Below are 12,673 nucleotides of genomic sequence, written 5' to 3' on the forward strand. Positions count from 1 at the left end.
CAGTAGTCCTCCACTCTAATATGCAATTCCACATGCACATTTTTATAAATCAAAACCATTATTTTGTTTTCATTGCCATGAACCATAAAAAGCAAGCTGAGAAAATATCTGAAACATAAAGAAAAATAAATATTAAATTTACAAATTCAGTAATAGTAGTTACGAATCAAGAATTATATATGCTTCCCCTATGAGGAAAATTATTTTAAATGCTCAATTTTTTCTGAGGGACTAAAGAGTTGAAACTTCCTAATACATGATAGTTGTAGCTAGAAGGGGGAGTTTGAGGGAATTTTCTTCCTCAATCACATAATTTTGAAGAAAATGGTCATAAAAGTGCTTGCTTTTTTATTCAAGAAAATTATATAAAATTAAGTGTATGTACAGTGGGCAAAAATAAATTAATTAATAAATGGACCATCCTAAATAACTTTTGATCTAATGATTGGACCTTCACGTTCTAGGACTCAATCTTAATAATTCAAGAAAGTGAGCTCAAATGTGCTAATTAATTAATGCAGACATTAATTTATGTTACGAAATCAGACAACGCAGATAGCATTTATTCTGAATAAACATACCTTTTTTTCGTTGGATTCGGATTTCTGACCCCAAAAAAATTGGGAGTAGCTAGCCGAAACCTGTGATATATATGGTCCGAATAATTTGGTCCGGAGAATGGTCCAAAGTTTGGACCTCTGAATGTTAATTTTACTTTTTGCGTATTTCAAACTGTCTCAAGAACTTTTTAAGAGAATTGAAAAAATTTTTGCACCCAATCATAAAATCTTTTCATCCAAATATAATTCCATGCAAAATGTAACTTTTTGAAAATCTTTATCATTTTATCTAATAACAGTCCAAAAATTTTGAAATGTAAGGTATACAAGTTTTTGAATCATTTCAAAAAATGCAATTTTAAATGGCAGAATACAAAATTAAGAAAAATCGGTTGAATAGTTCCTGAGAAATCGGAATTTTAAATGTACGTTTTTTTTCTTCAGAATTCAATTTTATAGGAACTATTCGACCAATTTCGCTCAAAATTTGTATTTTGCCATTTAATATTACATTCTTTCAACTGCTATTCGAAATTGTATGCCTTGCAAAAAAAATTATTTTTTTTACTTTTATTGGTTGGTTGGTGTCGTATCCTCTATTGAATCATATCTCATGGTGTGCTTGAATAGTATTTGCTATCTCTGTGGCATTAAATGAATATAAATCTTCTTCTGTAGGGTAGTTTTAGAGGGGAAGGCCTGCAGCGACTGCAGGGCAATTAAAACATGACATGGTGTAGATTTTTATGACATAAACTAATAAAAAATAATAAATATTTATTATTAATTAATATTTGCTATTAATAATGGTAAATATTTATTACTATTAATAATTACTATTATTAAATATTTTCTATAAAATTTATACAAATACTAATAAGAAAAAATAATAAATATTTAAAGACAATCAAATATTTAAAATTTGATTTCTTAGGATCTGTTTGAGCAATTTTGCTCAAAGTTTGTATTTCGTCATTTAAAATTATATTCCTTAAAATGATACAAAAATTGCGACGAAAAGCTTGAAAAATTTAACTTTTTTTCATGATTATTTTTACAATTTAACGATGCAAATCACACCTATTCATTGCCTGCTAAAATTGTTCACGCATTAAAACTTTTCAACTATCCGTTCTCTCGCAGGTTTCCCGAAACATTACATCCTCACACCCGCTTTAGTCAGAATTGAGACTACATATTTAGAGGATATTTGATGTAGAAAAACGGTGCAGCAAGATAGCACATGCAAAAAATCAGAAAAAAAATTTGAGAGGAAAAAATTGATAACTTTTTCAAGATTTTCATTTACAATCTAAGGAAGGGATTCCCCAAAATCTTTTTCTTTACAATAAACAGTTCACGTTGTTGAACTCTTCACCTCTCTAGTCCTTTACACAAAGTTTAATGGCAAAAAGAATTCTAATTCATATCAAATTCATGGCCATAAAATTATGGAAAAGTGTTAATTATAGGGGTATGTTGTCGAAAAACAATTGGTATTAGGGGGGCGGGTGTCGTATTCAAATTCAGGAATACATTTTTTGTAAGAATCAGCGAAAACAGTGTAAAAGCTTAGATTTTTTTTATTGTTTGTTTATTTCCTTTTTTTTTGTTGTACAGAGTAATTTCCCAGTAAAGAACACTATTTATTTTTTTCGGCCATGAGATATTTACAATATATAAGCGTTAGCAATCAAAACTTTATTTATTACAATTGTTGACTACAACTTTATCTGGAAAATACAAAATAAACTTTCTTCAGAATATTCGAGTTATATTTAAAGTATATTTGCTTAAAATACATATTTTAGAGGAAAAAAAATTTTTTTTTTTAAACCTAGATTAAATAAGCATTTTTTTTTTACTTTAAAAACATGCTATTATAAAAAATAAAAATAAAATAAAAAATATTTTACATTTAGTTAAAATATACAAAACAGAAATTCAAGTTACTAGTTAATAAATAAAAGCATAACTTTCAAAAGCACAAATCAATACATTTAAGATGTTAAAATTAAGCACAATTTTTAATTATTCTTTATTGTGAAAATAAAGAAGAATGATGTTCAACAATATTACATCACCATTTTTCAACAATGATTTGGCTTCGAAAATTTTATGGATTTGTAAAATGTTAACGCTGTACTTTTATTTCTCTTTTCAGTTTATTTTATATTCGTTTTAAATAGTCGGTCTAAAAGACTGATAAATTAATAGCTTTTAAAAAAAAATTATGTATATATATATATATATATATATATATACATATACATATATATATATATATATATATATATATATATATATATATATATATATATATATATATATATATATATATATATATATATATATATATATATATATATATATATATATATATATATATATATATATATATATATATATATATATATATATATATATATATATATATATATATATATATATATATATTTTAATGCTTCGCACATAAGGCCATCATATCTTATTATTTAAGAGGAGGGTCTACACTCCATTTACAAATTTGAAGAAGAGGTATTTCTCATCCAAAGAATGAATAATTGCATTGCAAGTCATGACCAGAAGCGTCAACGTTCGCCTGAAAATGCGCCACACTATTATAGACTGACTGCTCGTGCGCAATTGGTACAAATATTTATCTTAATTTAATGATTAAAAATTATTTAGAATTTTATAACATTATTTTTTTATAATATTATTTTATACAATTATTCAAATAAAATAAGTCCAGAAATAGATGTTTTATCACAATTTAATTTTCACGAAGTTGACAATCAAATCATAAAATTGCGATAAAATAATTTTTTCTGGGTCTGTTTAAATGTACTTATATAACTAAAATATTTATTTTATATCGAACGTTAAACTATTTATTTAAGTATAACGTTAAGATATTTTTGATAAATAAAAGTAAAGGTCCGGAATACGATATTACATTGGTTATTATGAAAATCTAATTTATTTTTATATGTCCTGTCTTACCTGACCTCTTCTTCAGGTTTAAACAAGGAGTTTATAACAAGAAAGAAACTGTAAAGAGAATCCAATATATATATACAGTCGAACCTCACTAACTCGAACCTCGATTTCACGAATTTTTCGATATCTCGAAGAAAAAAATTCCCTTCAAATTTCCTATACACTCAATGTTAAAAAAAAATTGATTTTACGAATTTTTTTTTATCATCCCTCGATAAACTTGAATTTTTTTTCTCCATAAGTAGCGTAGATTTTTCTTTTGAAAATTAAAAACTATTCCAAAAAAAAAAAAAAAAAAAAATTTAAGAATAGAAAACCAATTCTCATATTAATAAACTTTTTTTAAAAAATGGACATAAAGACGTCAGTGGCATGGAATGATGTATCTTTGTCTACAATAATGAATGGCTTCAAGAAAGCTGGATTCATTAAAGATCACGAAAGTTGTCAAACAATCAATATCGTTAATTCTGCTGAAAACTACCCCGAAAGTGATTGGGACAGATTGACCGGACTCATGAAACTTGATGACATGGAATTTCATGACTTTGTAAACGTAGATGATGCAGTAACAGTGTGTGGTCAGTGGGATGACAATGATATCATCGCTCAAACGAAAGCTTCTTGTGAGCTATCAGAAGAAGAGGATGAGGAAATCGAAGATTTGCCACCCAACGTTACTTACAAACAAGCACTTTCTGCAGTGTGCACTGTAAGGAGATTTATTGAGAGGCAGGCGAATATGTCAGAGGAGACATTTAAAGCTATAGTCCGCTTAGAAATTGTTATAGACAAACTTTCTTACACATCTCTAAAGCAGACAACAATTGAATCTTTTTTTAAATGAAAGTGTAATAATTAAGAGCATTATTCTTTATTATACCATCGATAACATGCGATTTTCGATAATTCGAATTTCCGGTATCTCGAATCTTCTCTCCTCTCCCTTCAAGTCCGAGATATCGAGGTTTGACTATATATATATATATATATATATATATATATATATATATATATATATATATATATATATATATATATATATATATATATATATATATATATATATATATATATATATATATATATTATAGGGGAGAGTGGGGTCAATTGTAACAGGGTACGATTGTAACAGAGCAAATATTTCGAGTGTCGGGTTCTAGATTTGGTTCCTAGGTGGCGCACAAGGTGTATTTAATAAATCTACATGCACACCCCTGCTGGCAACCATTTTTATGTACTTTTGAATGAGTTATATCACAAAAGATATTTTCACGCTACGTAAGTACTTTTTTTGGTGTTAGAATATTATATTGTAACATATTAATTTTGTTTAAACAAATAAAAATTATTAACCAAATATGTAAGTGGATACCTTAATTAACATTTTAAGAAAAAAAAGATTAGTTTTGTTAATTAACAAGCATTGTTTTTAACAAATGAAGCTGAAATGGCGACTTGGGGACGATTGTAACAATAAGTAAAGGGACGACTGTAGCAGCTGAAAATAAATAATCTTATGTTTACAAACCATTACTTAACTCTTTAAGAACCACCTATAGTTTCCTATATCATTTATATTATGTTGCATGTGCATTATTTCATTTGTAACCTTTCACAGCATAAATTAAAATTTTTAACTGCTTAAAATTAAAAGTTTAACCCTTTAGGTCTCTGCTCATTATTATTTTTACTCCTAAAATATTATTACTATTTTGATCAATAAAAATATATATCACAACTATGATAATATGTATAATTAACAGTGTTTTAGTTGAATTTATGAACTGTTACAATTGACCCCGTAAGTGGGGACAATTGTAAAATGTTACAATTGACCCCACTCTCCCCTATATATATATATATATATATATATATATATAAGTAAAATAATTGTTACCATATAACCTATATATATGCAATTCCTTTAAACAGTAGCAAAATAAATTGGTTCTTTTGTAAAAATCAATCAGCACACTTATTTAAAGGTGAGATATGAACTAAAATAATATTTTACTGGCTAACGACTTTATAATTACAGGTTTTAGCCAAAAGAGAATGGATTTTAATATTATTGACTGTTTTATATTTATATCTAGAGAAATAATTATATCTAAAATAATAATAGAAGAAAAATTAAATAAATAAAAAAATATACAATTAAGCTTATGACACTTTTAAAGATCAAATGGACAGCTTTACTAAACTATTAAGCATTTTTTTGCGAAAAATAAATACAAACATTTATCTTGCTAATTTTATTGGTAATTAAAACAGAGTTTTGTCAGTCAACCATTTATATTTCAAATTTATTAAGGAAATTTTTTCTATAAAATTTCTTCAGAATGTATATTGAGACCCAAGTTATCACATGAATCATTTTTCCGAACTTTATAAGTGAATATTAAAACAAGTAACTGAATAATGTTTTATGTATTTTTATTTATTTAATACACAACTTGAGTAGAATTTAAGACTTAGCAAATAAAGAGGAATTTTCCTAAATTTTTTCTTCCTATCTATTTCGTATTATTAGATGCGAATTTGCGTATGCAAACCTAAAGAAATAAACGTGAAAAAAAGCATGAAATCGTTCTTTAAATTTTTAAGAACAGATTTAAGCTTATTTTTGAGTTTGGTGAATTCTAAATTGGTACTTCAGTTATTATCTAAATTTCCACAGTATCTATTTCGTGTTCTGACTAAAATAATGTAAGTTTTAATAAGTTTTGCAATTATTTGTATTAAAAAATTTATCTTGCATAAATATCTTTATATACAGTCAAATTATGTAAATGCAGCAAAACGAAGCTTGTTATATCCATCTAAGTAAATATCTCTGTGTAACCCACCTAGATTTCGAAAAAAAAATTTTTATTAAAATATCAAATATGTTTCGATGGAGTTTTTTGAAAAACTCAAAACTCATTGATCAAAGAAAATTTAAGAAGTTACCTTTGAATAGAAACTTTTTTCCTATTTTTACTTATTAGTTGAGGGTTTAAGTGCTTTGATAAGACTTATTAGAGCTTCCATTATTTCGAAAATGACAAACAGGGAAAGACCCAACCACAGTGACAGTTCACCACCTAAGTGACTGAAGATTTCAGATTCTTCAAACATTGGTAATTGTTTGAAAGTATTTTGGGTGAAAGTGGAGTAAAATACCTTCAAACGAGCGTAATGGTTCATAAAATTGCCTTTTGATTTGTTCGACAAAATACCGTCAGTCTTTGATAACCGTGCTTTTGAAATCTCGTTGCTGTAAGAGACTGCATAACAAGATGGTGGACAGTCACATGATAACTCATGTCGAGTAGTGTTGTCTTGAACTCCATCCAAACAACAAATATCACTCATGTTAAATATATTACAATGCTTCATTCCAGGAATTAGGATTAAAGTTGGATCAATGCAACCACAAATTTCAAAACTCAGTTTCTGAAGGCATAGCTTCATGCATTCTTCTTCACTGCTTTCATTAATACGCGAGTTGTACTTGATGCATCTGTCTTTGTATGGTGCAGGCAAACGTTGAATGACCATCTGTTTTAGAACAATCGATGTTTCAAACCCTGGATATATGTCAACGCCATTTACTTCAGGGTTTGGTGCTTCTGAAGCATGATGAACTGAGATTCTCATTCCAGATTTCGAAGCAGTTGACATGTATTCTTTTAAACCCAAGTCCAGTAATAGATCCAATCCACTTTTGTATCCTGTTTTAGAAAATGTAACATACTTCTTACCATACTTGATGGAACTATTAAATGTATAACAATTACCATATCTGAGACTCTGAAAGTACTTGAAGTCTTTTGAAGAACATAACTGCATGTTAAAACTGCAGAATTTTACTAATTCTGATGCTTTATATCCTACAAATCTTCGATTCTTATTACTCATTCGTAAATATTTGAAGATTAAATACAGCTTTGACAGAGATTCTATATTAAACGTACCATTGCAAGATAGTAGACTGCGTCGTTCAGATATGTCTTGCTTACCAGAAGAACCTATATCTGCTTGTTTACCACCGGCCATTTTGCCAATAGAAGGAATGCAACCCTTTTCCATTATGTTATCGTTATCGCAACTTTCGTAGAACACTTTCATTCGATTGAGGTTACAAATAGTAACGGCAGGAAAACCTGATTCTGAAATTTGTTTTTCTTGAAGAGATACTATTACAGGATATTCATAGTAAACAGAAAAAAATATATGAGTCTTGTATGAGCAACCTGATAATCCAACTATTAAAATGAGGAGCCAAAATATTTTGTAATAGTATGATTTTGAAAATCCAATTCGAGCAATGGCGTATATTGATGATTTCTTAAAGATTTTATCTGCGACAATGTGAGTTAGCATTGCCATATTGCTTCTTTACTACTAAGTGAGGGATCAATATTCTCTCATAACATTCAGTTTCAACATTTCATCTGAGTTTACCAAAAAAATATAAAATAAAAACCTCAAAATTATTTTGTTTTTAAAAGCCATTAACTTAGAGGTTTTGTCGCGACATTAAAAGATAGCTTTCTCATATAATTTCATTAATATTAAGCGGAGTTTAATTCGCCTATTTTTGAGAGAAATGGCAAATGAATATTTTAAGTTACATCCAACATTTAAAAACTTTAGCACGCGATATAGCAATTTCCTTGAATCTTGTTGTTAAATGTTTTAAATTTATTTTCACTTGTTACCCGTCTAGCACTCTAAATTTCAATTTCAACTATTCCTTTTTATTCATCAGAAAGCAAAAAATTATTTTTTTTCCAAGGCCATTGATTTAAAGAAATTTTCGTTGATTTCATAAGGTACCAGTGTCTTTTATTGCAATTGCTTGATTATTTTTAACTAAGTCCAACAGTTACACAAATTCGATACTTTCCAGAGGATACATCGTCACATTTTTTTTGGATTTAGCTTCGTTAATCAACAGTCCTCCACTCTAATGTACAATTCCACCTGCACATTTTAATAAATCACAACTATTGTTTTATTTTCATTGCCATGAGCCTTAAGAAATCCGCAGTAATAGTAGTTACGAATCAGGAATTATATATATTTCCCCTATGAGGAAAATTGCTTTAAATGCTAAATTTTTTCTGAGGGGCTAAAGAATTGAAACTTCCTAATATATGATTAGTTATAGCTAGAAGGGGGAGTTTGAGGGGATTTTCCTCCTATACACATAATTTTGAAGAAAACGGTCATAAAAGTGCCTGCTTTTTTATTCAAGAAAAGAATAGAGACAGCACTTATTCTGAATAAACATACCTTTTTTTCGTCAGATGCGGATTCCTGACCCCAAAAATATAGGGAGTTGCCGAAATCTGGGATATATGGTCCAAATAATTTGGCCCGGAAAATGGTCCAAAGTTTGAACCTCTGAATGTTAATTTTACTTTTTGCGTATTTCAAACTCTCTCAAGAACTTTTTAAGAGAATTGAAAAAAAATTTGCACCCAATCATAAAATCTTTTCATCCAAATATAATTCCATGCAAAATGTAACTGTTTGAAAATCTTTATCATTTTATCTAATAACAGCCAAAAAATTTTGAAGCGTAAGGTATACAAATTTTTGCATCATTTCAAAAAATGCAATCTTAAATGGCAGAATACAAAATTAAGAAAAATCGGTAGAATAGTTCCTGAGAAATCGGAATTTTAAATGTACGTTTTTTTTCCTTCAGAATTCGATTTCTTAGGAATTATTCGACCAATTTCGCTCAAATTTTGTATTTTGCCATTCAATATTGCATTATTTTAAATGCAATACGAAATTGTATACCTTGCAATAAAAAAAAATTTCGACTTTTATTGGTTAGTTGGTGTAGTATCTTCTACTGAATCATATCTCATGGTGTGCTTGAATAGTCTTTGCTATCTCAGTGGCATTAAATGAATATAAATCTTCTTCCGTAGGGTAGTTTAAGAGGGGAAGGCCTGCAGCGACTGCAGGGCAATTAAAAACATGATATGCTGTTGATTTTTATTATATAAACTAATAAAAAATGATAAATATTTACTATTAATTAATATTTGCTATTAATAATAGTAAATATTTATTACTATTAATAATTACTATTAATAAATATTTTCTATAAAATTTATACAAATACTAATAAAAATCCAATTGCTCATTCCAGGAATTGGGATCAAAGTTGGATCAATGCAACCACAAATTTCAAAACTCAGTTTTTGAAGGCATAGTTTCATGCATTCTTCTTCACTGCTTTCATTAATACGCGAGTTGTAGTTGATGCATCTATCTTTGTATACGTGCAGGCAGACGTTGTATGGCCATCTGTTTTAGAACAATCGATGTTTCAAACCTTGGATTTATGTCAACGCCATTTACTTCAGGGTCTGGTGCTTCTGAAGCATGATGAACTGAGATTCTCATTCCAGATTTCGAAGCGATTGACGTGTATTCTTTTAAACCAAAGTTTAGTAGTAGTTCCAATCCACTTTTGTATCCTGTTTCAGAAAACTTAATATACTTGTTACCATACTTGCTGGAACTATTAAATGTATAACAATTACCATATCTGAGACTCTGAAAGTACTTGAAGTCTTTCGAAGAACATAACTGCATGTTAAAACTGCAGAATTTCACTAATTCTGATGCTTTATATGCTACAAATCTTCGATTCTTATTGCTCATTCGTAAATATTTGAAGATTAAATACAGCTTTGACAGAGATTCTGTATTAAACGTACCATTGCAAGATAGTAGACTGCGTCATTCAGATATGTCTTGCTTAACAGAAGAACCTATATCTTCTGGTTTATCACCATCATCTTCGCCAATAGAATGAATGCAACCATTTTCCATTATGTCGTCGTTATTGCAACTTTCGTAGGACGCTTTCATTCGATTGAGGTTACAAATAGTAACGGCAGGAAAACCTGATTCTAAAATTTGTTCTTCTTGAAGAGATACTATTACAGAATATTCGAAGTAAACAGAAAGAAATATTTGATTCTTGTATGCACAATCAGATAATCCAACTGATAATATGAGGAGCCAAAATATTTTGTGATAGTTTGATTTTGAAAATCCAATTCGAGCAATCGCATATATTGATGATTTCTTAAAGATTTTATCTGCGACAATGTGAGTTAGCATTGCCATATTTTTTCTTTACTGTTAAGTGACGGGTTTTATAAAATATTTCCTCCGATTTTTTTTTTTTTTTTAATGCCGTGAAAAGTTTAAACTACATTCATTTTTCGAAAGCTTACCTCATGATTTAATGATTTACCAAAAAAAAATAGTCGTTACTCCTTTGGATTTAGTTTTATTAACCATCAATATTCCCCTCTAACATTCAGTTTCAACATTTCATCTTAGAGTACCAAAAAAAAACCACGAAATTATTTTCCTTTCAAAGTCATTGACTGAAAGGTTTTGTCGACGACATTGAAAGATTGCTTTCTTATATCATTTCATTAGTATTAAGTGGAGTTTAATTCGCAATTTTTGAAAGAAATGGGGAATGAATATTTTAAGTTACATCCAGCATTTAAAATCTTTAGCGCGCGATTTTGCAATTTCCTTGAATCTTGTTGTTAAATCTTTTGAATTTATTTTCCCTAGTCACCAGTCTGCCACTCTAAATTTCAGTTTCAACTATTCATTTTAATTCTTCAGAGAGCAAAAAGTTATTTTTTTCCAAACCTTTGGTTTAAACATTTTGTCAGCGATGTCATTAGGTACTAGTGTTATTGCAATTGATTATTTATTTTAAACCAATTCCAACAATTACAAAGAATCGATACTTTTCAGAGGATACAACGTTACATTTTTTCCATTAATTTCGTTAATCAGTAGTCCTCCACTCTAATATGCAATTCCACATGCACATTTTTATAAATCAAAACCATTATTTTGTTTTCATTGCCATGAACCATAAAAAGCAAGCTGAGAAAATATCTGAAACATAAAGAAAAATAAATATTAAATTTACAAATTCAGTAATAGTAGTTACGAATCAAGAATTATATATGCTTCCCCTATGAGGAAAATTATTTTAAATGCTCAATTTTTTCTGAGGGACTAAAGAGTTGAAACTTCCTAATACATGATAGTTGTAGCTAGAAGGGGGAGTTTGAGGGAATTTTCTTCCTCAATCACATAATTTTGAAGAAAATGGTCATAAAAGTGCTTGCTTTTTTATTCAAGAAAATTATATAAAATTAAGTGTATGTACAGTGGGCAAAAATAAATTAATTAATAAATGGACCATCCTAAATAACTTTTGATCTAATGATTGGACCTTCACGTTCTAGGACTCAATCTTAATAATTCAAGAAAGTGAGCTCAAATGTGCTAATTAATTAATGCAGACATTAATTTATGTTACGAAATCAGACAACGCAGATAGCATTTATTCTGAATAAACATACCTTTTTTTCGTTGGATTCGGATTTCTGACCCCAAAAAAATTGGGAGTAGCTAGCCGAAACCTGTGATATATATGGTCCGAATAATTTGGTCCGGAGAATGGTCCAAAGTTTGGACCTCTGAATGTTAATTTTACTTTTTGCGTATTTCAAACTGTCTCAAGAACTTTTTAAGAGAATTGAAAAAATTTTTGCACCCAATCATAAAATCTTTTCATCCAAATATAATTCCATGCAAAATGTAACTTTTTGAAAATCTTTATCATTTTATCTAATAACAGTCCAAAAATTTTGAAATGTAAGGTATACAAGTTTTTGAATCATTTCAAAAAATGCAATTTTAAATGGCAGAATACAAAATTAAGAAAAATCGGTTGAATAGTTCCTGAGAAATCGGAATTTTAAATGTACGTTTTTTTTCTTCAGAATTCAATTTTATAGGAACTATTCGACCAATTTCGCTCAAATTTTGTATTTTGCCATTTAATATTACATTCTTTCAAATGCTATTCGAAATTGTATGCCTTGCAAAAAAAATTTTTTTTTGACTTTTATTGGTTGGTTGGTGTCGTATCCTCTATTGAATCATATCTCATGGTGTGCTTGAATAGTATTTGCTATCTCTGTGGCATTAAATGAATATAAATCTTCTTCTGTAGGGTAGTTTTAGAGGGGAAGGCCTGCAGCGAC

General features: G+C 28.5%; 2 protein-coding genes across 2 annotated transcripts; both read right to left on the reverse strand.

Annotated features, from left to right (window-relative positions):
- Positions 1–6,545: 6,545 nt before the first annotated feature.
- On the reverse strand, positions 6,546–7,640 carry LOC147807705 (degenerin deg-1-like). The gene has a single exon (XM_087166764.1). It carries the CDS (start codon positions 7,638–7,640, stop codon positions 6,546–6,548), a length of 1,095 nt encoding a protein of 364 aa, XP_087022890.1.
- Positions 7,641–7,761: 121 nt separating this feature from the next.
- On the reverse strand, positions 7,762–10,751 carry LOC107453604 (acid-sensing ion channel 4-A-like). The gene is made up of 3 exons (XM_087166765.1): positions 10,322–10,751; positions 9,857–10,150; positions 7,762–7,898 (listed from the first exon to the last, which is right to left on the reverse strand). Exons 1-3 carry the CDS (start codon positions 10,710–10,712, stop codon positions 7,762–7,764), a joined length of 822 nt encoding a protein of 273 aa, XP_087022891.1. The 5' UTR covers positions 10,713–10,751.
- Between the last annotated feature and the right edge of the window lie 1,922 nt (positions 10,752–12,673).

The sequence above is a fragment of the Parasteatoda tepidariorum genome, chromosome 6 (genome assembly GCF_982258835.1).
Source record: "Parasteatoda tepidariorum strain Cologne lab strain chromosome 6, Ptep-v5.0, whole genome shotgun sequence".
Taxonomy (NCBI): Eukaryota; Metazoa; Arthropoda; class Arachnida; order Araneae; family Theridiidae; genus Parasteatoda; species Parasteatoda tepidariorum.

Bases quoted from the DNA above. Each gene is read 5' to 3' on its own strand.
- LOC147807705 (XM_087166764.1), bottom strand. From the start codon at position 7,640: ATGGAAAAGGGTTGCATTCCTTCTATTGGCAAAATGGCCGGTGGTAAA.
- LOC107453604 (XM_087166765.1), bottom strand. From the start codon at position 10,712: ATGGCAATGCTAACTCACATTGTCGCAGATAAAATCTTTAAGAAATCA. The intron at 10,151-10,321 runs GACGCAGTCTAC...GTTCTTCGAAAG, and splicing joins TAAGCAAGACATATCTGAAT to ACTTCAAGTACTTTCAGAGT. The intron at 7,899-9,856 runs GTATACAAAGAT...AAAATCTTTAAG, and splicing joins CATACAACGTCTGCCTGCAC to AAATCATCAATATACGCCAT.